The 25,256-nt window shown below is 38.8% G+C and overlaps 1 protein-coding gene across 7 annotated transcripts in view; it reads left to right on the top strand.

Annotated features, from left to right (window-relative positions):
- Window positions 1-24,416, top strand: part of PTPRK (protein tyrosine phosphatase receptor type K) — a 422,368-nt gene extending 397,952 nt beyond the window's left edge. For all 7 annotated transcript variants that reach the window (XM_083828076.1, XM_083828073.1, XM_083828074.1 and 4 more), the window contains 13 exons: window positions 609-685; window positions 3,531-3,567; window positions 5,253-5,350; window positions 6,083-6,199; window positions 6,940-7,094; window positions 8,176-8,311; window positions 10,195-10,344; window positions 10,986-11,159; window positions 14,903-15,034; window positions 15,264-15,389; window positions 19,055-19,218; window positions 20,570-20,705; window positions 23,132-24,416. In XM_083828076.1, coding sequence (XP_083684202.1) covers window positions 609-685; window positions 3,531-3,567; window positions 5,253-5,350; window positions 6,083-6,199; window positions 6,940-7,094; window positions 8,176-8,311; window positions 10,195-10,344; window positions 10,986-11,159; window positions 14,903-15,034; window positions 15,264-15,389; window positions 19,055-19,218; window positions 20,570-20,705; window positions 23,132-23,185 — 1,556 coding nt within the window. In that variant the 3' untranslated portion in view covers window positions 23,186-24,416. The remainder of the gene's footprint in view (window positions 1-608; window positions 686-3,530; window positions 3,568-5,252; window positions 5,351-6,082; window positions 6,200-6,939; window positions 7,095-8,175; window positions 8,312-10,194; window positions 10,345-10,985; window positions 11,160-14,902; window positions 15,035-15,263; window positions 15,390-19,054; window positions 19,219-20,569; window positions 20,706-23,131) is intronic.
- Window positions 24,417-25,256: the final 840 nt, after the last annotated feature.

Here is a 25,256-nt window from a genome sequence, read left to right as displayed (position 1 = left end):
TTAAAGCTGATGATTAAAAGATGTGATTAATATCTGAGAGTTCTGTCTCTTGTCTTCAGGCATAAAGTTTCAATAGTTTAGATTCATCCTCTGAGGTAATGAAATTTGGTATTGTTTTACAAATGCATGGGAATGAAGCTATTGGAGAGGTCCCTGAACTGGTAGAGTTACCTTCATCAAATCAAAAGTGTGTTGCTAACAGCTACTTTGTGACTTCCTTATTTTCTTTAATATGTCCGTATGAACTTGAACAGGCTGGGGCTGGAATTAAGGAAACAGTAATCATTATTTTTGGATTTCTAGATGTCCATCAGTGGAGCTGGTTTTGAAAGGGACTTTGAGCAAGTAACCTTGTTTATTTGTGTCTTTTCACCATGTTACACTGGGATACCTTTCAGCTACAGTTAATGAAGTTTAATGAATGTTTTTGAAGTAATTGGAGACCTCAGAGAAAATGACTCTGTAATTCTGTGTAAACACTTACATTTAAGGGTTGTAAATTGTAAGGTTCTTATGCCAGCTGATTTTGGTTTTCTGGAGGGTTTTCCATAATATTTTGCTTTAAAATCACACTTCAAAAAGGCACCATAAACACTTGGTTTTTACAGATGACCACTCCAGGGTGATTTTGCAACCTGTTGAAGATGATCCATCTTCAGATTACATTAATGCCAACTACATAGATGTGAGTGGACTGCACAGCTTTCTCTCTCAATTTGCTAGCTTCTCTATGTGAAACTTTTGCATGTTATGCCTACAAATTTATTGAAAGCTTTCTTTTATTAAGAACAAAATGTACACTTTCCTTGTTCTACGTCCTGGTACTCACTGACATTGTTGTGCTTTCTTTCACATCTGACTTTGGTTTGGGCTGTAGATTTGGCTGTACAGGGATGTAAGTACCACTATATGTGAATAACAGCATCCTATTGTAAATATTTAATCTAAATATTGTTATTAATTAGTTTGCTCTTCTATTTTTATTATCAGATAACTATGCATGCCTCATCTAATTTATCTCATCTGTTCCTGTAAATAATTTCCTTTTGTGTGAATATTTTTTGTACATATTTTGAAAAGTTAATTTAGACTTTTAATGTAGCTCTGAATATTTTTAGATAAGTCAGGTGAATCTGTCAGTTAAAGAAAATTTGGTGTTCACTTTTTTGTTTGTTTGTTTTGATGATGATGTTTTCGGCCAATAGCTTTTCTTTTCCCCTCCTCATTTATATGTGAGAAGCTGGATAGTATGCTGTTCTGTAGTAATTTGAAAATGTACCTGTGAAGTAGATGTTTGGAAGTAGATCTGTTTGCCAAAAAGGGAGGAATGATGGCCTCTTGTGTTGTGTTTGTTTGTTTGTTTTTAACAACAATTTAGACAAACTGAATATTTAGCTGATATTTTTCTTAAGGTGCTACTTTAGGTATTACAAAGCATATACACAAACATACATATATATACATGCGTATTTTAATGCAGTAATCTCCTCACTTCTGCAGAAAATATCTCAAGTTTAAAATTCTATACTTTGATTAAAATATAAATTAAAAAGAAACTGATATGAATAGGAAATTTAAGCAATTTCTTCTATGTTTTTTGATTTACAAAATCTCTAACACTTGAGTAATTAAAGAGTTGTGGTATTCATAATAATTCAAAAGATACTGGAATGGCTAGTACAAGTGTTTTTAAAATACACAGTTTTGGTTACTTTCCTTTATAATTGCACCTTACTAATTTTTCTCATCCACTGTTAGTTGATAAATTATCTAAGACTCTCCGGGGTATACAGCTTTAGCTCCAGGTATATTGCTGTCTTTTTATTTGGATATTTTTATATGGCGATCTCTGAAGTGTTAGACCCACGATATTTTGCCTGGGGCGTTAAACAGATAAATTCTCACAGATTTGTAGTAATTCCAGTTCCTTGAGGACTTTTTTTTTTTTTTTTTCTTATTTAGAAGTAAATAAGATCTCATTATAACCAGACAGGAAGGCAACAAGTTAGAACTGGCACTCTGCAATTTTAAAGTGACACTTTTACCTTCTTCTGGAAAGCATTATCAAGTGCAAAGGAGGGTAACACAGATTCCACTTAAGTAATTTGAAGCTGGGGCTTGATATCAAGGACTCCAGTAGAATTTTTTTTAGTAATTTGATGCAGTCTTGGTCTCATCTGAAGTCAAGAGTAGGATACTCAGAAGTCTTTTCATGAACCCAAGAGAAAGGTGTTCTCAGTCTAGACAGGATAATGAAGTAGTCCATGGGAAAGGATATAAACTCCTTGGGTACAATGAAATCCTTCAGTTTAGTAGCAAGAATTGAGTACTGGGAATCCAAGGGCTCCTGAGCCTGATCTCCTGTAATGCAATACTTGATTCAAGTGGCTTAATAAAACTGTACCTTAACAAATAGGGGACAACGGGGAATGGTTTTAAACTAAAAGAGGGGAGATTTAGATAAGAGGTTAGGAGGAAATTCTTCACTCAGAGGGTGGTAAAGCACTGGAACAGGTTGCCCAGAGAGGCTCTGGATGCCCTGTCCCTGGAGGTGTTCAAGACCAGGTTAGATGAGGCCCTGAGCTACCTGGTCTAGCGGGTGGCATCCCTGCTTATGGCAGGAGGTTGGAACTACATGATCCTTGAGGTCCTTTCCAACCCAAACCATTCTATGAAATAATTGGAGTTATTCCTTTCACATTTGCACATTGTGAAACTTTGTATTGTCTTCCCACCAGCAATATATATTTTCTTCCTCTTTGTAGCTAATGTTTCTAGCATTGGTCAAAATACATTCTCAATGACTTCCTCAAGAGCTGAATCCATTTGTCTTTTAGTTTCTATGCAGACATTTGCTGTTTAATGCTGTGTGGTACAGCTAGAGTTGGCATATACCCAGCTAAGTGGAAACATGGTTGTGTAGGGTTGTCTATTTACCTATATATATATATATATATGTATGTGTATATACTCATGTGTATCATGTCCAGTGTAGTTCATGCACACTTTGTGCAGTAGTACAAAATATTTTGCAGAGGATTCCCTTGCAGTAAGGCCTCAATTTTGTGCACATGCCTCACAGTAATTCTCTATTTATAAGAAGGCAAAAGGTGTGTACTTTCTTTTTTTTTCTGTTGAAATTGTTGGGAACACTGATTGAATATTGAGATAATCTGGTGGCAAAGACAATTTTTACTAAATTTTAAATAAATGCTCCATTGTACTCAGCTGGGGAGATAATGTCGAGGGAGGACGAGTTTTTAGGCCCAAGGGACCTGTCTAAAATACTCTTTTCTGGTATACTACGATGTCTGTTTAAGTCAGATGTTGTTATTTTCATTTTATTTGTTGTCATTCAAACCTTTTCAGTATTAACATTTTTTTTAGGTTTTAAGCTTCATGCTGCTCTTAAATATGGGTCTTTTCTGAAAAGGTTGTCTAGACATAAGAATTCTGTTGTACATTATGCTTTTATTTTCCCCTCCCTCTTAGTAATATGATACTCAAACTAACTTGTATTGCCGTTTTAGGGATATCAGAGACCAAGTCACTACATTGCAACCCAAGGTAAGGATCTGGCCGGTATTAATCAAACCTAATAAATGCTCTTTGCAATGTCCAGCAGCATTTTGCTAGAATGAAAGTAGATGAAAATAAAGTATATCCAATATCGTGAGTTGTCTTTTTGTGTTATGGTAAATTAACATAGCATTGCTCAGTTGGAATGTGAATAAATGCACAAGTTTCACTAATTAGTCATGTTAATTAGATATTGAGCAACTCTCTAAGTGGTAAATTCAGCCGATAAAGTCACTAGCTACTACCATGATTTCCATTTATGAAGATGAATAGAGAAAAGAGGCATGTGGACAGAGAAGAGAACAGTTTCAACCTGCCTTGGGGCATTATTTTTTCTTCCCATGTTGCAATATATTATTTTACTGTTAAGGATTTAGTCCATGATGGAGATGGTAAAGATAATAATGATAAATTAAACGCTATCTCAGCAAATCTGGGTGAAGTAAGGCCAAAGAGGGACAAATCCTCTTTGTAGAAAGAAATGAGAAGAAATGAAGGAAATCCTTCTAGTATAATGCACTGCTAATAAAAAGGGGAATAAGAGGAAAAAATTGAATTTCTATGGAAATCATTCATTTTGTATTTCTGATAAAATTCACAGTGAGGAAAAACAAATAGATTAGTCTAAGATTGCAATGAAATATCAGAGTCTATGAATTAAAATAAAAATAATTAGATTTAGATGTGTCATTATTTGATCTGTGAGTATAATCAGATGGCTGGCTGGAAATATCCTGTTATTCATGCTCTTGCTTGATTGTACCTGAACACAAAAATGGGCAAACTAAACACTTGTTTTAAAGCAGGCTTTTTAAATTTGTGTCCACAGTTTTTTTATTTTTGTGTACGTGCTGTTTAAACTGGAATCTCTATGGCAGTTAAGTCTACATTTGTATTTTACTTCTGTTTTAGTAAATGTCTGCACATTGTAGTACAATGTAGTACAGGATACACAAATATGTTGCTGCCTTAGTGTGCAGCCTCTGATCTGGCGCATGAAGGATCATTTGTGAGTCTTCAGATGTATATCACGAAGAGTAATCATACAGTACTGCTGCGTTGTGGTCAGGGAGCTGTTTCCGAGATGGGTGTAACAGGGTAAAAGCCACTGCCCCTCAACTGAATGTCTCTCATCTCTGCAGCAGAGCAGGAGGCAAAACTGAAACAAGTGCTCCTTGTTCACTTCATGGAAAAGTACTTAAATTATTTTAAATGCCCTTCAGTGGGAAGTTTGTGCTTCAGCATCTGCTCGTGGCTGTGTGCTTTACTGGGAGCAAGATGGTAGTGCATGAGGTGTGTGCCACCAGCCTCACCACTGGTATCACCAGCACCTTGGTGAACATCACAAAGAAATTCACACTCAACACATTATTTAGCACATGTAATGCAAACCTAGTGTAGATGTAGTTGCACGTTACTGTGTCCTTGTAGTTTTCAAGGCACTTCCAGTGCTGCATTTCTTTCAAGTGGTAATTCAGTTAAACTGAGAAGATTCAGCACTGGTTAGAAATAACAATGTAGTCTGGAAACAGGTGTGATGATGTGGTTTCGTGAAGCTTTCATCTTTGAACAAGTGCATTTGTATGTGTCAGCTCTGTAAAGTTATGGATTTTATTTTTAGTGTTTGCTTTGTCTGTTTTGTTACACAGTTGTATCTGGCATTTTTCTTACAGGTCCAGTTCACGAGACTGTGTATGATTTCTGGAGAATGATATGGCAGGAGCAATCAGCTTGTGTTGTGATGGTCACAAATTTAGTGGAAGTTGGAAGAGTAAGTTTTTGTTTCACTTTTCTTTTAATGCTGCAAGCCTAAAGAAAAACCTGCTGACAAAACATACCACTAGCAGAATGTAGATGAGTCTTGTGAAGGACCATCTTGCATCATGAGAACAGAGGAAGGGGTAGAGTTGATAGTCCACATGTTGTTGCAGATTACAGTATTGCATTAAAACAAAGCTAACTTCTGAAGAGCCACCACAGACAAGTGAAGCTATGCTAGGTTTGTTTAGTGAAAAATTGTCTGAATCCAAAATTCATTTTTTTGCAAAACAGATTTCCATATTAGGTCACTCAAATGAACACAGTATGTATACTGCTGAGCAAATGTACTTCTGTATCAGTGACTAGAAACCAGCAATTTACAGTTCAGCAGTAACACTTTCCTCAGGGAGTAATATAAAGCATCTGGGATTACTTGCAACAGTTTGATTACTGATATGAAATGAATCCCAGTTAAACATAAAGTAGAAATGTATTGCGTAACTCAGCACTAAAATAAATAATAAAAAGGTCATTTTAGAAATGAATTTGATATCTAACTACAGTCATGTAAAGCAGCGTAAACTCCTTGCAGCTAGTGCTTTACTCAACAGAACCGTTATCCGTGACAAGTCATGTGAGTGCAGGTTCATTTTGGAAATGTGTGAGGTAATGCAGTATGTGCGGTAACCTCAAGCTTTTATTTTTTTCGTGGGTGTAAAACACGTCCTCATTTTGTATTTAGGTCAAGTGTTACAAGTATTGGCCTGACGACACTGAAGTTTATGGTGACTTCAAAGTGACTTGTGTAGAGATGGAGCCCCTGGCAGAGTACGTGGTCAGGACCTTTACACTCGGAAGGGTGAGCACATTTTGAAAGGGCTCAGCAAAATATTGTTCCCCGGTAGCAAGGAGTATGCTAGCACATGTTCCTGTGGGATATGAAATCCCTCTGTCTGGTTAACAGGCTCACAGTGTGGGCAGCCATATCTCACTGCGGGAGTAATGTGTTGCATCAGGGCTATCCAAACATGCATGCCACCCTGGGTTTTAGATTCGCCAGAAATGTTGACTGCTTCCCTCCCCTCTCTCATATTCACCTTTTCTCTGTAGCCAAACTTCTGAGCTGAGCTCAAGTACTTGGTTTTGAATCCTGCCTGTCATTCATCTCCATTCACTCTGCCCCGAATGCAGCTGAGCCAATCTCACTTAATCAAAGAACAAACTCTGTAAATGCAAGATATGTGATATAACTGTGGTCTTCTGATACGTCCTTTTACTTCCCTGTGTATGTTGCAGGTCATTGTCTTAATTAGCAAAACTTCTGAAAATTAATAAAAATTGCATCTATGTATAGAAGAAATACCTAATGAGGCAAAAACTAGCATACTGTAGTAGCAAAAGTAAGAATGATTAACTTGAAAACGGAAATTAAAATACAATAAGACCTTTACACTTTGTATGTTCTTTGCTTTAAATAATTGGTGAAATGATGAAAATGGCATGTAGATTCTATCAATGTTATCCATTATTTGAGTCAGAGGATATCTTGTCAATGAAATACTTTGAAATTCATAACCTTTTTTTGCCTTTGTATTACAGAGAGGCTACAATGAAATCCGTGAAGTTAAACAGTTTCATTTCACTGGCTGGCCAGATCATGGAGTTCCTTACAATGCCACAGGCCTGCTTTCATTTATAAGGAGAGTCAAATTATCTAACCCTCCTAGTGCAGGACCTATTGTCGTCCATTGCAGGTGTGTACAGATGCAGTAGATTGATTTTTTCCACACCTGTATATACGATCATTTACAATAGTCTTTTGTGAAGCATTCATCATTTTGAAATATTTTGGATTTTGTTATTTTCTTTTTGAATTGCCTGAATTCACACTACAATAGGATTTGACTGTCTAAAGCAGTTTTTGGAAATAAACAGATTCTAATACTGCTTTCCTAAATAGACTAACCAGACATTTTCTTTTTCCTACAAGAACTGCACCAGCTAAAGCATATTAAACTCCAGGCTATCGTTTTAGGTAGCCTACAAAAATTTTGTGACAGCATTCGAGAAGTGTAGATACAGCTGCTTTGATAGCTTGGTGTTGTATATAGTGTCTGAACAGATTATTAATTTAAATCTAAGTAAAAAAATAGATGAATGAAGATGGAATGAGGTTAGTGGCAACAGACACACATTGTTGTTTCCTGTGCAAGTTTTGCAAGGTTTATGTTGTTGGGACACAGTCCTTTCACAAACAGAATATCCTTTCAGTACTGTGAAATGTTTAATTACATTCTATAGACAGTTACTGTCCCTTTACAGATTTTAAAATTCCCTGTGGAAAATTCTCTGTGCTGATGTAAAAACAAATCAAGCAGGAGTATTCTGGATACTGTGCTGCCTAAACCAGTTTAGTGCTTGGCTGATAAAATGGACACTTTAATTTCTTACTGTAATGTATCACTTAGAAATCATCCCTAGTCTTACTAAATAGGGACAAGATCTGTCATATTTTGAAGTGCATGAGCTTAATTATCTTCAAGATCTAAGTTTAATTAACTTATTTTATTTTTTACTTTAAGTACTGATCTAGATGATAAAAGGAGAAAAACTTTTTTTTTTTTTTTGCTGTTATGTAGTGGATCAAATCTAATGGGAAATGGTTGTTTTGGGCACATCAAATGTTTTAGAAGACATTATGAAGAGAAGGAGAGAAGATAAATATTAGATAGTGGTTGTGATGAAGAAGAACTGAATGGCTTTGTAAAAATACAGTAATGGGTTTGTAGTTGTTTTAATGGGACTATTCCTAACAGTATTTACTGATCTTTTCAGTGCTGGTGCTGGGCGCACAGGTTGTTATATTGTGATCGATATCATGTTAGATATGGCAGAAAGAGAAGGAGTTGTGGATATCTACAACTGTGTGAAAGCCTTACGGTCCCGTCGCATCAACATGGTACAGACAGAGGTACGTCAGTTTTCCTTCAAAGCTTTCTGAAATGTGCTTGGTCAGAATTTCACTGTTATTTGGCAAAGAGCAGACAGCGGACCTGCTGAGGGGTTATTATCTCCATTGTGAGGCAATACTCAGTACAAACAGTGCCCAGAGCCAGGGTTGTACAACAAACCTGCCAGCTCTTTCTGTCTTCGTACAAGTGAGTGCCCTCCTAGCTTTGTAACAAAAGGAAAGCAAAGAGGACTGTTAGGCACGACTCTACAGTAGGCCTGTCTGTCACTTCTTTCCCAAGCTCCACTACCAGTAATTCCAGGAATCCCAAACTGAAGCTGGTTACCACCATTTTTGGACTATCTCTATCCCCTTTATCCATAATTTGGCTTACCTCTGGAACTTTGTATACATTTCATCCTCCCTTTTCAACTCATCTTTTATTTGCTTTGTTAACCTCATTGCCAAGCCTTTTTTCCTTTTCTGCCCTTCTTGTCTTCCATATGCCTTCAGCAGCCCCCCAGAAAAAACGTTGCCATAGTGATGAAGGTGTCATAGCTCCCATTCTACCACCTGATTATCACTGAGCTGCCACAGAAACTTGGTTTATTGACCTGTATTAAGCCAGGTTTTCTGAACTACTTCACCATCTCCCTGTCCTCCCTGTAGACATCTCCCTGAGAAGTTATTTCACCTGTAATGTTGAATGTGACTATGTGCAATTGGCAGCCATGCATATCATTGTAGTTCACTGCAGTTTTTGTTCTGTGCTGCAAGACATGGCTGTTAAGGAATGAAGAAATGTTCCTGATCAACTAATCCTGCTACAGGGCCATTAATCTTTGGAAAGTGTGTGAACTGTTTCAGTCTGACTACTTCAGCCATCCTAGTTTAATCAGCTGTTGCATGTGAATTAACAGCTTTACTACCCTTCCTTACTCTTCCTCTCCCTTTTGCCTCTTACCTCTCATCTTTTCTCTCAGATTCATACTTAGGCAGCAAAATGGAGCTCTAGTTGGAGCAGGTTCTTGTGATGGTCATCTAGACAGCAGTGGCGGCAATGGCTCCATAGCGCTGTGCATAAGGTAGCACAAGCTGTACAGCAAGAATACAACTGTGTTCTCTGGATACGTGCTCTTGTTATAGGCACATGTTAAAGTTTCTGCTGGATAGCCTCATTGCTATCCACAGGACCTAGGTAAAGCTGGATCACTTTATTCACCTTGCTGTATAGACATGATTTATGTCTATTAGTAACTCTTGAGGTGATTAAATAGTGTAGGTGCTGTGTAAAAAATGATAAAAAGCCTGACTGAAATAGGAATGCAGTTGTCTAGGACTCAGGATTTCTCAAGAAAGCCAGAAAAAAATAATAATAGAAAGAAACGCTGTTCCTATTGAGATGTGTTTATGACTTGCCCAGCTACTAGGCAATTGGTGTACTAGCTTGCATCCACACACAAGGAGAGTTAGCTTGCTAATCACAGGTAGTTCTCGAAGCAATTTACACTTTCTGCTAGTATTACAAGACTGAAAGCTTTTTGGTTTGGGGGGGGGGAAGTAAAGCCAGCAAGTCAGTGGCATACATACAGAAACCCACAAGCACCACAAGAAAACTGACACTCTGCCCTCCCCTTCCCCCAGTTGCTGTATCTGCTTTTATGTGCTGTATGTGCTTTTAACTTATACTGATGATAAACTGGTTCTGAAGAAAACATCTTTGTTAACTGCATCCCAATTATGGCAAGAGTGTGTTTGTACTAAAGCAATATTTAATAGATTGATGGACAGACACTACCTTGACTGAGTTTTACAGTATGCAGAAGATCTGTTTTTCCTAAAGGAAGGAAAGATTGGTTGTTTTTCAATGACAATAATTTTTGTTTCTTTGCCTAATTTGGTAGGAGCAGTACATCTTTATTCATGATGCCATTCTAGAAGCTTGCCTGTGTGGGGAAACCGCCATTCCTGTCTGCGAATTCAAAGCTGCTTATTTTGATATGATTAGAATAGACTCTCAGACAAACTCTTCGCATCTCAAAGATGAGTTTCAGGTATTTGCAGTTCCTACTAACTCTTTGTGTGACAATATTTTTTTTTTTGCCTCTGGATACATTTAATTTATTTTAATGGAAAGATTTTTTGTTGTTTTTTTTTAATCACATTTATAATACTTTATTCCTTACTTGTATCCCACAAAATAAAATACACCTTTATGTGCTTTACAAAGTTGTTTTAAATATGAAATACCCCTCTTTAAATAAAATTTCAGTAAGTACCTGTCTGGAATGAAGAGCCCTGGTTAGGAACCAAAGAGAGCTTTAGTTTGCATTTGCACAGCTAAGGCATAGCTTGTTTGGGCTCCAGAGGATCCTCTTTGTTTTATTCCTTTTGGAGGGGATGGTGTCATGTGGAAGCTGTTCAATGATATGTGAAGCACCTGTTACACCTGCAGTTTAATGCCCTCCAAAAGCTCCAACACAATAATCAAACAAATAGGAGCTCTTATTTGCTAATGTAGTTTTGCACCCATCAAACAAAGAGGATTTGTTTATTTATTTGCTAATGTCTAATATCTGTTTGCTAATGCTTCATGTTTTCCCACATTGCAATATTTCAAATTAATAACTTGGAGACTCTTGAGAATGATGTCTGTCAGGTCAACATGCTAAAGCCCTTGTCCTGTCTCCCTTAGACCTTGAATTCTGTCACCCCTCGCCTGCAAGCTGAGGACTGCAGTATAGCCTGCTTGCCAAGGAACCATGACAAGAACCGCTTCATGGATATGCTGCCACCTGACAGATGTCTGCCTTTCTTAATCACTATTGATGGGGAGAGCAGCAACTATATCAATGCTGCTCTTATGGACGTAAGAGACTATCTCCTTTGTCTGCGTAGTGTGCCATGAAAAGCTGTGTAATATGAGAGAGAACACTTGCTGGTTTAAGAAAGGGTAATTTTTTCATACTATAGTGCCCCGTGAAACAGTCCTAACAAAGAAAGGTGGGGGAACGGGTAGGAAACCCCACTAGCTCGCGTTGCTGGCTCAGACGTTTTGTTATAGTTAGTCATTTGCACCCTTATGAGACCAACTGGAAAGCTCTCCTTTTCAAGAACATTACATAAAGCTCTAGTCTCCCGCCCTCCAAATCCCAGCAGCATATCAAAAATCTGCTGTTTGTCTTCAAGTAAATATTACCTACCTGAGCACAGAATCATAGAATCATTCAGGTTGGAAAAGACCTGTAAGGTCTTCTAATCCAACCTTTAACCTAGTACTGACAAGTCCACCACTAAACCATGCTACTGAGTTCTACATCTACGTGCTTCTTGAAGACCTCCAGGAATAGTGATTCAAACACTTCCCTGGGCATCATATTCTAATGCCACACAATCCTGTCAGTAATGTAATTTCTCCTAACAGCCAACCTAAACCTCCCCTGGTGCAACTTGAGGCCATATCCCCTTGTCTTATCACTTAGTGCTTGGGAGAAGAACCTGATCCCCACCTTGCTACAACCTCCTTTAAAGTAACTGTAAAGTACAATAAGGTCTCCCCTGAGCCTTCTTTTCTCCAAGCTGAACAACCCCAGTTCCCTCAGCTGTTCCTCATAAGACTTGTTCTCTAGACCCTTCACCAGCTTCGATGCCCTTCTTTGGACACAAAAGCATGAGGTTACTATTGCTATTTCATGAGAAAGCCTATGTACCTTGGGGCAGGAGAGACAGAAAGAAGAATGAAATGTTTCTTTGGCATGTGTGGAGATAGGGAAGTTTTATGTTGTTTGTATTTTGAGTTGCAGATCTTTAAAGATCATTGAAGTTTGAGCAACAGAAGTACCGTTGGGGAAAAAGCTGATTGATGGGAAGAATGGAGGTGAACCTGCTTACAGTGTCTGGTAGATAAAATAGTTCAGCACATGTGCTGTCAGATACCTGCCTGTGCCTGCCATAGCATTTCCAAAGTTAGGCCCCTAAAGCCACTTTTACAGTAAATACATAAATAGGTGGCCTGGTTTTCAGAGCCTCACTTTCTCAAAAATGAATTAGTCAGAAATTGTGGTATCAAGAAAAGATGCTGGAATAAAATGGTAAATAGCAACAAAAATCATCAGGACTGAGTGGTTATTGTCCTGGAGCTCTGCCTGAGCTAGTGCAGGCAATGTTTATCTGCTAGCAAGATGTAGTTCCTAATCTCACGATTAGCTATTGTGCCAGAAAAATAGAGGACTAGCGTGTGTGAGACCAATCCATTAGGGTGTCATAGGGGCTGAATGGATAAATTTGAGTAGTGAGTAGGATTTTGGTAGTAACCAAAATTGTTTAGAATTGCAGTTAAAAATACATTAAGCACCCGGATAAAATTGATGTGATAGGGACCAATGAACACAGCTGTGTAGAGGAGTGTGATATGGGGAGAAAGGAAGACAATGAAGACAGAAAGGCTGTATGGCAGGAAGAATCCGAGTGTGTAACAGTGTGTGGCAGGCAAAGATAGAAACCAAGCAATGTAGTAATGGATAAGCAATCAGAAGCAAGTAAGGACAGACAGAAAAGATAGTAATAAAGGGGGAAAAAAACAGCAGAAAAACAACACATTACAATAAAGACATACAACAAGGCTTTAAGAACAGGGTTAAAACTTTGGATAATAGAATTTTTTCATGCTCTTTTTTCTTCTGACTTTTAATGCTGATTTATTTGGAGAGGGGGACCCCGCTGCTGTGGGAAAGGAAAGGAGACTTTCCTAGCAAAACAGAAACAAAGGCTTTCAACTTCCCACATGTACTTGTCCCTGTGTTCCCACAAAAAAAAAGTTGTCTGCTTCCCAGAGTGATAGCAGGTATCCTGCCTGCTCTTTTTAAAAATGTGGTCAGCTTAATCTCAGTATGTTCTCTTGTCTCTGGAAAGACCAGAAATGATGAGGAAAAGGGCTAGAAAAACATCCTCTAGTACATGTTTTATTTCTTAAAAATGTAAGGGAAGAATTGACAGGTGATGTTCCAATTTGCTTCTTGGGCAAGTTGAGGAAGTAGGACACAGGCTGCATGTCCATGCTGCTTCTTCTATGTGCTTCACACATTATGAAAAGATAGCAAACAATAGGGAAAAAAATGCCACCCTCCTTGTTCTGTTGTCAGATGAGTACTGATGCTAAAGGTATTGATTATGAATATGAAAAAATGAATATGTTATCTTCACAATTTACAGTAAGTAGAATAGAGAAAAAAAAAAAAGTTGTATTTTTCCTTCTGGGCCTCAAACTGTGCTCTTTGAGGGCATGTTAACACATTGCATATGAAGATCCCTCATGTCAACCTGCAAGCAAGCAAGCTCACATACCAGAAGTGGTTTAGCTACCTTACCAGGTCTCTTTGCTAGGCTAACTTAATCTACTTATTTCAGTAAAAATGTGCACAGGTGCTAAACACTTAGTGTGGGGATCTCTGCATTGCAAACAGCAGTCCCAGTACCTTGCCTTCAAATTGGCCACTTAAATTCCCATACGCCTACAAGAGTATTCACCATTTTACTCTGTTTCTCAGATTAACCTGTTGTTGCTTCCTTGCCAGTTCATATCTGTATTCCTTCATTGCAGAGCTAAACGTGCGTAGTTGCAGATCATCTGCAAAAAACTTCTGTTCTCTCCTCTTGTGTTTGCTGCTAGTAATTCCTGTACCGCAGAGGCTTAGCCCCTCTGCCTCTACTTGTATCTGAGGCAACCTGTGCAGGTCTGGAACCCCTATTTGCACTTGTATATAATGCAGCATACAGAAAATGGAATCTTCTGCAAATAGTATTTTGCTGTTTGGCCTCTGCTTTCTGGTGGAAATTAGCCCCAGTAACTCTGAAGGTCAGTACTGAAGTCCAGTAAAAGTTGCCACCAGCTGGGCATTGAGTCCTAGTACACTGTAAGGCAATGCTCTGCTTCATTCCTCTCTGGCTCTTGTTGCTGGAGTGTTCTTTCAAACTAGCAGTGCTGTCTATGGAAAATAAAATGTGAAGAGTTTTCTTGCAGAGGAATTAAAAGGTTTTAGTTTGCTGCTGCTTTGGGGAGTTCTTCTGTGAAAGTTTGCTTGAGATATTCTTGGGGCAAACTCCTTAGTGAACAATAAGGACTCTGAAACATGTAAGAAAAAAGTAGGTGATCTATGGTTGTGGCACTGAAACAGGACTCGGGGCTGAGCTTAGTCTCCAGGTCAGCTTCCGAGCTCTCATGTGGCCTGGTGTGAACAGGGTGACCTGAGTCCTCTGCGACCATCTCTGCAAAATAGAGAGCAAGTTTTCTGCCGGGTTTCCATGGCACAGTTCCTGGAGTGGCATGGACCAAGCTTCAGCTCAGCACAGCCTGGCAGAGCCCCTTCAGTTCCATCTGCACATCTGAACTGCAGGAAGACATGGCCCATAACAGGAGATAGCAGACCTGAGCAGAGCAGCCTCTTTGTTCTTACTAGAGGCAGCAATGTTATTTTTAACATCAGCTTCAGTGAAATCTGCTGTAATTGATGTCACAGCTTTGTTCTATTTATACTTTATTTCTGTTGCAGAGTTTGAGTGGAAGTTATGAAGTACTTCCTCTACCAATGCTAATAAAATCATTTGCCTTTGCAGAGCTACAGGCAGCCAGCAGCTTTCATTGTCACGCAACATCCTTTACCAAACACTGTGAAAGATTTCTGGAGATTAGTGTATGACTACGGCTGTACTTCTCTTGTGATGTTAAATGAGGTCGACTTAGCACAGGTTAGTTTGGGGCTTGAGTTTTCCATGCACTGTCATGTACTTTGATTGCTCTGGATCCATTACATGATCAAAATGTAGAGCAGTGCAGTTATTTTACAGGTATTCTGTGGCTCTGCTTTACAGCAACTAATTAATACTGGTAAAAACTAGGTGCGATGTCTGCAGTGGAGCAAGACAATGTTCATATTGTAACTAAACATTTAACTGTACCCATTTTGCTCTGGCACAGGGCTGCCCACAATACTGGCCCGAAGAAGGGATTCTGCGGTACGGTCCCATCCAAGTGGAATGCATGTCCTGTTCAATGGACTGTGATGTAATAAACCGAATTTTCAGGATATGCAATCTAACAAGAGTAAGTATTATCATAACAATATGTAATTGTCGTTAGCACTCTGGGCTCTTATGGTTTTTAATTTTGAATATTAGTCAAATATTAATGTTCTTAAGACATCATCCAGAAAAGAATCAAGCATCACAATCTAATGCTAGCTTCCAGGACTTTTCTACAGCTGCACATTAAGCAGAGAGGACGGTAAGTGATAGTTGTTCTATAATGTTCTTCCTGATGAGTAGAAGTATGAGAAGGATTCTGTTTGTTTGATGTGCAGTGAAAGAGGTATCCACATAAGAAACATATAGCGACAGGCATTTAGTTCATAAATTTTATACGACCTTTTCTGTCCTGAATCAGAAAATGCAGCACTCAGGGTGGTTATATAACCATCGCCTTCTCAGTTTGAGGTACAAGAACCACACACCCTACAAAGTGAGGTGTGAAAAGACTCTGAAAGTTCCTCTAAAGGACTCTGCACCACTGTGCTTTGACCTAAATTTGTCACCTTTTCTTGACTTCAGTACCAATGCCAGTCTTGGTTTCTCGTCAGTTCTTTCATGCATTGCACCATCTTGCCTTTTTGCTGTCCCAAATTGTTTCACACTGTCACAGCATCTTCTCTAGCCCTGTTTGCCACAGTGTATCCTCCTCTAGCTCACCTCTATAAATTACTTACTAATGTTGCATACAGGTAAAGAGTTACAGATGCACGTGATGCCGTTGTCTATGCAGTTAACCAGCAGTGCCTAGTTAACTTACCATTAATACTTCTTATCTTTTATCTAATACTGAGCAGGCCACCATCTAATATTAGATAGTGACCACCTGTGGTGGTTTTTACTGTGCTAGGCAGCTGAACTCCACCACAACCGCTCTCTCACTCCCCCTCCTTAGAAGAGGAAGGGAAGAAGTGAAGGAAAGAGCAACTCACGGGTTGAGATAAGGTTAATTTAGTTAAAATGAAAAAATAATTATTAAGGAAATGTTATTATTAATTAAACGATTTAACTAAAGGGAAAAAAGTGAAAGGGGAAAAGTGAGGGGGAAAGGGAAAAAAAAAAAACCAAGTATAGGCTGTGCGGAAGTGCAGAGGAAAGAAATTACTCTCTACTTCCCACAAATGAGTGATGCTTGACCATGTCCTTGAAGGACCACATCCCTTCTCCTCAGGGCTGCTCTCAATCCATCCTCTGCCCAGCCTGTATTTGTGCTTGGGATTTCCCCAACCCAGGTGCAGGACCTTGCACTTGGCCTTGTTGAACCTCATGAGGTTCACACAGGCCCACTTCTCAAGCCTGTCCAGGTCCTTGTGGATGGCATCCCTTCCCTCCAGTGTGTTGACTGCACCACACAGCTTGGCTTGGTGTCATTAGCAAAATTGCTGAGGGTGCACTCAATTCCACTGTCCATGTCACCGACAAAGATGTTAAACCACATCAGTCCAAATACCGACTCCTGAGGAACACCACTTTTCACTGATCTCCACTTGGACGTTGGACCATTGACTGCAACTCTTTGAGTGTCACCATCCAGCAGATTCCTTACCCACTAAGTGGTCCATCCATCAAATCCACGTCTCTCCAATTTAGAGACAAGGATATTGTGCAAGACAGTGTCAAATGCTTTGCTCAAGTCCAGGTAGATGATGTCAGTTGCTCTTCCCCTATCCACCAATGCTGTAACACCATCATAGAAGTCCACCAGATTTGTCAGGCATGATCTGCCCTTAGTGAAGACATGTTGGCTGTAGAAGAATAGCTGTGAGCAAGGCACAGATTACTGTGTATATAAAGAATTATTTATCATCATCATTTTGGTCACACTGGTTTTTTCCAAGTACAGAGATCAGTTTGCATGTGGTTAGTATTTTATCCAAACCCTTTATTTTGCTTATATTCAGAGTTAAGAAAAACATTTTCAGCTCTTCGTACACTGTTTGGAAGCTACAGGAAGCAGAGGTGTGGGGCACACTGGTAAATATTACACTACAGCAATTTTTTGTTGTATGCTGAGATTTCCTTTTGGGGGGGGGGCATTTCTTATTTTCACTTTTTCCATTTCTTTTTTACTGTGGTTTGATTTTCTACTCCTCTACTTCTCTTCATTTCCTGTGCATTTTGCCTTTACATCTTATTTCTAAATATCACAGAATGGCCAGGGTTGGAAGGGCCCTCTGAAGATCATCTAGTCCAACCCCCTGCTGAGCAGGATCACCTAGGCACATTGCGCAGGATGGCATCCAGGCGGGTTTTCAATATCTCCAGAGAAGGAGACTCCACAGCCTCTATGGGCAACCCGTGTCAGTGCTCTGTCATCCTCACAGTAAAGAAGTGCCCCCTCATATTCAGCCGGAACCTGCTGTGCTTCAGTTTGTGCCAATGCCTCTCATCCTCTCGCTGAGCACATCTGAAGAGAGACCAACTTCATCCTCTCAACACCCTCCCCTCAGATATTTATACATTTATGAGGTCTCCCCTCAGTCTTCTCTTTTCCAGGCTAAACAGGCCCAGTTCTCTCAGGCTGTCCTCATATGACAGATGCTCCAGTCTTCTGATCATCCTATTAGCCCTCCTCTGGACTCATTCCAGTAGCTCAGTGTTCCTCTTGTACTGGGGAGCCCTGAGCTGGACGCAGTACTCCAGGTGTGGCCTCACCAGGGCTGAGCAGAGGGGGAGGATCACCTCCCTTGACCTGCTGGTAATGCTCTTCTGAATGCACCCCAGGATACTGCTGGCCTTCTTGGCCACAGTGGCACATTGCTGACTCGTGGTCAGCCTTCTGTCCACCAGGACCCCCAGGTCCTTCTCTGCAGAGCTGTGCTCCAGCAGGTCAGCCCCCAGCCTGTACTGGTGCTTGGGGTTATTCCTCCCTAGGTGCAGGTCCCTGCACCTGCCCTTGTTGAACTTCATGAGGTACCTCTCAGCCCAACCCTTCAGCCTGTCACGGTCCCTCTGAATGGCGGCACAGCTTTCTGGGGTGCTCTGTTCTTCCTATTCTCTTTGCACTATTCTTCCTTTTCCAAAATCCACATTCATATTCCTTTTCACCTGCCTTGGCTCCAAGAAACTGAGCAGACTATTTATTTTTCCAATAATTGAGGCCTTTCTTGTCATCTTAATTCTATTCAAAACTCTTCCCGTGTAGCATCTAACACATGGAAGGCTCAGAGACTAACAGCAATGATTATAATAGTGTGGCAAAAAGGGAAGACGTAATTCAAGGAAAAAGGTCATATTTGCGCACCAATATTACTTGTTTATTTCTAATGGGGTCCGTTCATGCATGGGAAAGTTTAAAACTGAGCCAAAGGTATGCCTCTTCGTTTCTGTAGGTCTCAAAATTTAACAAATGTTTTTTGTTCATTACTGGTGCTAAGAGTGAAACTTCTTGACAGGCAGAATCTAGGGAATTTGGACATTTAGTCAGGATAGGTTGCAATACTGATTGATAAACTTGAAGTTATCTTCAATATAGTTACTTTTTTAACCTTTTCTCCCCTTTTTTTTTAAATCTTTGTTGAGCCCAAGGAGTATGAATTAACTGAAGACCTATCATGCAATGTATACATGTTGTAATCTGTCCACAGTATAAACACTTAGGTATCATATTAGTTTTATATTTTGGTTTTCTAAACCAAAATGTAAGCGTGCCCTATTGAACTAAACCTCTTTGATTTCCCTCAGCCGCAAGAAGGCTATCTGATGGTGCAACAGTTCCAGTATTTGGGATGGGCTTCTCACAGAGATGTACCAGCTTCCAAGAGATCCTTCTTAAAGTTAATCCTCCAGGTTGAAAAATGGCAAGAGGAATGCGAAGAAGGGGAAGGCCGGACCATCATTCATTGCCTGTGAGTAATTTTGAGAAAGTCAGTTGCTACTCTTCAGATAAGTGCTTTTAAATTGGTTCATGTTTTAAATTCAACCGATACTCTAAAGGCCATATTCTTGTGTGCTTATTCTTGTGTCCTTTTTGCTTAAAAATAAAAGAAAAATAAAATATATCACTGGTACTCTAGGCCAGCCGTTGGTCAACTTTCAGGTTTGTATCGGGTCAACGTACAGTGATTATGAGTATTTTAGATATGATACTACAGTGATACTGTGTATTGTCTCCTCTGTACATAATAGCAAGTTTTTCAAGTGGAAAATATTTACAGATTAACTTCTGTACAGTTTGAGTTTTTGCGGTAAGGAAGTATTTTATGCTGAGTGCCAAATGCCAAATTATTTTTTGTGTACCTCTTGCATATCTTGTATTGCCTTTTTTTTTTTTATTGCCTACTATATTTTGAGGTGTTTAGACTGAAAGGTATGGATATAAGAAATGTGATAAAAGTTCTGTAACATGATCCTAAAAATACTGTTGATAAATGACCACTGGCTACTTATCTGAGTAGTCTAATATTCTAAAAAGAGTGCTCAGTTCATTAAATGTATTACCAGTAAAATTTCATCTAAAAAAAGGAAACGGTTTGGTGGTTTTAAAAGGGCAGTGTCTTTTTCTCCGTCAGCTGAGGATGATCAATCTCTTTCCTTTATATTTACATTTGTACTTTTATTTGTATCTATATTTATATTTCCTAGATATTTAAATATAGAGTTTAAATCTTAAAAATTGCATTATACGTTTCTCCTTTTTTTAAAAAAAGGCTTCTGTGTATATGTTCAGAATTACCTTGTAGCCCCTTTCTGCCTGCCCCTCCTCAGTATACATGGAACTTTGTGGCTAATTTAAACTTAACAAGGAAAAGCACATACCTGAATTTCTTTGAAGTGAAGATTAAAATAGTTTAGAAGTGCCCCCAAAGGTCAACAAGATACCAAATCAATGATGCCTTGGCATTACTCTGGCTAGATAACCCTCATACTCTAAGATAATTTAAATGAGTCTCCTTCCAGAAGTAAATGGAAAACATTGTACTTGTCATTGAGCTTGTTTTTTAATTTCTAATGTCTCTTTAAACTGGGCTATAAGCTGGGTGGCATGGTGGGCTGCAAGGGCAGAATTCAAGTTATTGAGAGCAAGATCAGAAACACCAAGTGTCTGAGACCAAACCCACTGGAGCTGCAAAAGTGATTGCTAAAACCTAGTCTCCTTGTGGGAGTTGCTCATGCTTACCGAGCGAAAGAACAGAAGTTTGTATTGGATGCTCTGTTATGCCCTAGTGACATTTAATCATCTCTTCTCCTTGCATACAGAAACGGTGGTGGCCGGAGTGGGATGTTCTGTGCCATCGGCATTGTGGTTGAGATGGTAAAAAGGCAGAATGTGGTTGATGTCTTCCATGCTGTGAAGACTTTGAGGAACAGTAAACCCAACATGGTAGAAACTCCGGTAAGCACAAGTCCATCAGGGTTACTGCAAATGGCCGGGGAGCTGGAGGCTGTCTTATTGTGTGGGCTGTGCTCTCAGTCCTGTGTCCATAAAACAGAGCAACCTTTGTGGGACTTCAGCTAAAAGAAGAAAGGGACCTGGATTTTGGTCTCCCATTGTAGTATATATTGAGCGGAGGCTGGTCTGATTCTTAGCATGAGCATAAGGTTGGGAAACGTTACATCTTGTGTTGGAAATTTGTTGTTATGTACACACTAGTCAGCACCATGAGAGGCCAGGCTAAGCATTTATGCTACTCATCTTTTAGTGGTACTCTTATTTTCACAAAAAACGTTTTCATTTAACAGTGTGAACTTAATCTCTCAAAATAACCTGGTCTATTTGAAGAGAAGTTGTGGCATGTTGTGCTCACACAAACGACCCTGAAATTTCACAGAGCAAAATATTTCTTCTTGGTACGAATCAGCTGTAATGGAGACTGTCATGTTTTACTTCTTAATAACAACTGCTGTTTTGGAAGCTATACTGAATAATGGTAATGTTTGTTACTCAGATTTATAGTAGTCAAAATGATACCTCAACTTTAAAATCAAAGACTATTGGATCTTGTGTTTGGAAATTAGTACATAAACAATAGAAGCCTGAATTAGCAAAACCACAAGATGAAAAAATATTTCTATGTACATTGCCAGAACTCAAAACAACCTTCACTATTCTGATGAATGTGTACGCATACAGCATGTCTGTCCATGTCATCACTTGAGTCACCAAAACTGAACATCATGGAAAGTGCTTAAAAAATTCCTTCATTCTCCCAAGTGGATTTTTTTTTCTTCCTTGTAGATGAATGTGAAAGCAGGTTAGACAGTGTTTTGGTGCTTCTGCCATTTGACTCTCACACTGCCAGCAGCCAGTGTCACTTTTCAGCCAGATGGCTGCCTACAGCATGAAATTCAGGGATGCCAATTGAAATTAAAAATGTTTTGCAGTTTATGCATCCTGAAAATTGCTTCTGACCTTGTGAACTTGCATATTGAGCAAAATGGCTGTAGCTGCATTTTCCCACACTGCCCTTTTTCCAGGTGTCAGTGTTTGTTTAGTATCAAGTAGCTTCCGTGGCACAATTTGCTTAATTATTGTGTATCACTTCCATCCATTGCTACTGCATAAATTAAAAAACGGTTAACATATTAACAGCTAGAACATATTGCAGCAGCAATAGCATTGGTCTAGGTATTGCTGGTTTAGCTGCAAATACTTTACAATCTGCCGCGCTATAGACTTCTCAGACACAACACATTGAATTGATGCCTGGATTTCAGTTCACTGCTGTGAGGAAAACAGGTTTGATCACATGGAAAATTACTTGTGTCACTGTAAAGAGAGGCCAAGGTAGATTGTGTATGTTTCTGATAAATGATCTGAAAACTTATATTTAGTTTTAAAATAGTCCTGAATTCCACTGTAGCTTTCATCTGCAGGTACTGAATTTCCGTAGTTACGTGTTTCTGTGCTGTGTGGGTTTTTATTCAGAACTCTTGAACAGCAGCAGCTGTTGAGTCGTTAGTTAGAAAACAAACCAGGAAAACCAATATACAACATTGTCATGTGCCCTACATTCAGCAGCATGATCAGATAACAAAAAAGAGCAGCACAATAAAACCTTTAAGATATCCCCACCACTTCCTGCTAATGGATCACACTGGCTTACTTTGCAAACAAAAATAAATCACAAAAGCAGGTTTGTTTTGTTGTGAGGACAATACGGATTGAATTTATTTCCTTGGTTTTTCTTCTTGCTGCCTTCTCCTCTCTCCTTCCCCCTCTCTCTCCACAAGTACTCTGGCTCTGAACAGAGGGATTGTTAAAGGGAAACACTAAGCACGATGAACTTCTGAGCTTTAACTTCTCTTTTAAATGTGCATTCTCATCTCCTGTACCTTACATCATTACTACTGAAAAAGTGGGCTGAGCGAGCGCCCAGGGGAGCTTGGTGTCATAGTTCAATATTCCCCAGCCATCCAGGCAGCAGGCACTAGTTACCTGCTAAATATCAGCTAACTTAAATATAAATGGTGTATCAGAGTTGAGCTGCTTCACTGCAAGAATGCTCTGGCTGATATGAGAACTTTTCATGTCCGATAACCAGTTCAGAAGCTGAAAAAATCAGAGAAGCAAATCATTGCATTTCATGGTCAGGGTTTTTTTCCACTTTGTTGGTTAGGGTGAGTTTTTAAATCAGAGCTGGTAATATGCTTGTGTAATAGAGGGGAAAAAAAAAAAAAAAGCCAAGCATATCAAGCTTGAAGTTAAAGTTGCACAGTAGTTGGCAAAATGTATTCTTGTTTGTAGATATTGCTGCTGTTTAAGGCTTTAGAATCTTGATTTTAACTTTTTTTCTGATATTTTGTCTCTTCCCTTTAAAGGAGCAATATCGCTTCTGCTACGACATTGCACTGGAGTACCTGGAATCCTCTTAGTTGGAATGGATGTGACAAAGTTCACCAAATATATGAATCTCAATAAGCTGTTTTGACAACAGTTCTTGATCCTGTGAAGAAAGATTTTAGGGGAAGGGGGAGGGGGGGTTAAATTTTAAATGCAAAGTATTTTTCTTATGAAGTTGTGTATCTTAATAAAAGATCTCAATCTGTTTCTATGCTTGTATACAGTATCAACATTTAGTGCCACATAAATACTATTTAATGAAAACCAGAGTCAGAAGAGATTTGCGCAAATTAGGACTTTCCAGTGTTTGTATATGCAGCCGTCTCTCAATTACAGTAGAGCGACCATCTGTTGCATGTATCGATATTTCCTATATGGTATTAATTTTCCTTTTTTTTTTCATTTGATACATTGTTAAAGTACAATAACAGTGCAGATTGATAGTAAGATTCATTCTTTATACGTTTCAAGTGTTGCATATATATATTATATATAGTTTAAAAAAAAACTGGCTTATTTTGTTTTAATGTGCAATGATGGCTGGATCACATAAAGATCTTTATAAAGAAACTTAAACATAAGCCAAAGACTCAAGTGTAAATATGTCTATATGGAGAAAGCACATGTATTTATTGTTTACTCGCATTCCTTTTTTGATGGCTGAAAAAAGAAGAATCATTTTTCTTGAAGAAAGTTTTTTTTTTTTTGCTGAAATCAAGTGTAAACAATTTTTGTAGTTTATTTTTTTGTATGTTTTAGTGTAAGTAGAAGACATACTTTTTATGCATAGACCAAGAAACATTGGTATAGTGGTTTTGTTGTGTACATGCTTGTGATTCAAATCCATGTAAACAGTTACAGAAGGTCTTTTACTGGAGGACCAAAATCAGAACATTTTGCTGAAAATGTATAGTTTTTCACATTTGCATTAGTTAAATACTGATCAAAAACAATATAAGGAAGGGTACAAATCAAAATGGCCTTGCCTATGACTTGCACAGCATTGGAAGAAGTTTTTAAGCACCATTAGAATTTTAAGGGATTTGATTGTTTGAAAGATATTGAAGCACAGATCAACAGGAGAACTGCCAGGCAAATAGATGGCTCTACACTTGCCCTTTGGGGTGAAAAGTATTTGTTTAGCAAATTGTAAAATTAAGCAATGTTTATTTTGATGTTTACGAACATGTAAGCTTTGCTTCCAAGAAAGCAAAATTTGAATAAACCAATGCCAGATTCTGATTATAGTTGTGGTGTACAAAATATTACTGTGCTTATGCTTAGCTTGTATCTATTTGTTCGCAAGGTTCCCTATATTTTGCCAACTAAAATCATTCCAGTCTCTTTTTGGTCTTTTTTAGAACTGACAGTAAAATGATAAGGTGCTTATAAATATTCTGTAAAGTAAGAGTGAATTAAACTTTTATTTAAAGATTATTTTATATTATTTCCTATTCTGACAACTTCTCACTGTCCTTGTTGAGGAGTAATTTTTGCCCATAGACTGATACATTTGTATAAGGAAGATCTTAAAAGAAAATTGTATTATTTTTCACTTCAGAATTTCAGGGAATATTTAAAAACACTCCATATCACATGTATGAAAACAAGTGCATTAAGTTTCTTTCTTTCTTCAGGCACATGGAATTAACCTTCTAAAATTATAAGTTGTAGAGAAATGTTTAAAGAAATTTTCTGCTTCTCACTTTTTTTTTTTTCAGTGCCCCCATCTGTATTGCTTACATAACCACCTCTTTCAGATCTTAGAAGAAGACATTTTCTTTTCTTGCACAATGGCCTGGAGGTGTTCAAGGCCAGGCTGGATGGGGCTTTGGGCAACCTGGTCTTGAAGCAGGAGGTGTCCCTGCCCACGGCAGGGGTTTGGAACCGGATGGTCTTTAAGGTCCCTTCCAACCCAAGACATTCCATGATTCTGTGAAAGCCACCAGCAGCAGTATGACAGTGTGTCAGCAGCTTTTGCCATAGAGCAACCCACAGGTTTCAAGACTGATCAAAATCTTGCTGTTGGCTCCACTCTTGCCAAAGTTTTAGCACAGATATGGCCAAGTGGCTACATCCTGTGAGGCACTTAGACTCTGCTTT

The sequence above is a fragment of the Anser anser genome (genome assembly GCF_964211835.1).
Source record: "Anser anser genome assembly, chromosome: 3".
Classification (NCBI taxonomy): domain Eukaryota; kingdom Metazoa; phylum Chordata; class Aves; order Anseriformes; family Anatidae; genus Anser; species Anser anser.
This window is presented reverse-complemented; position numbering and strand designations above follow the sequence as displayed.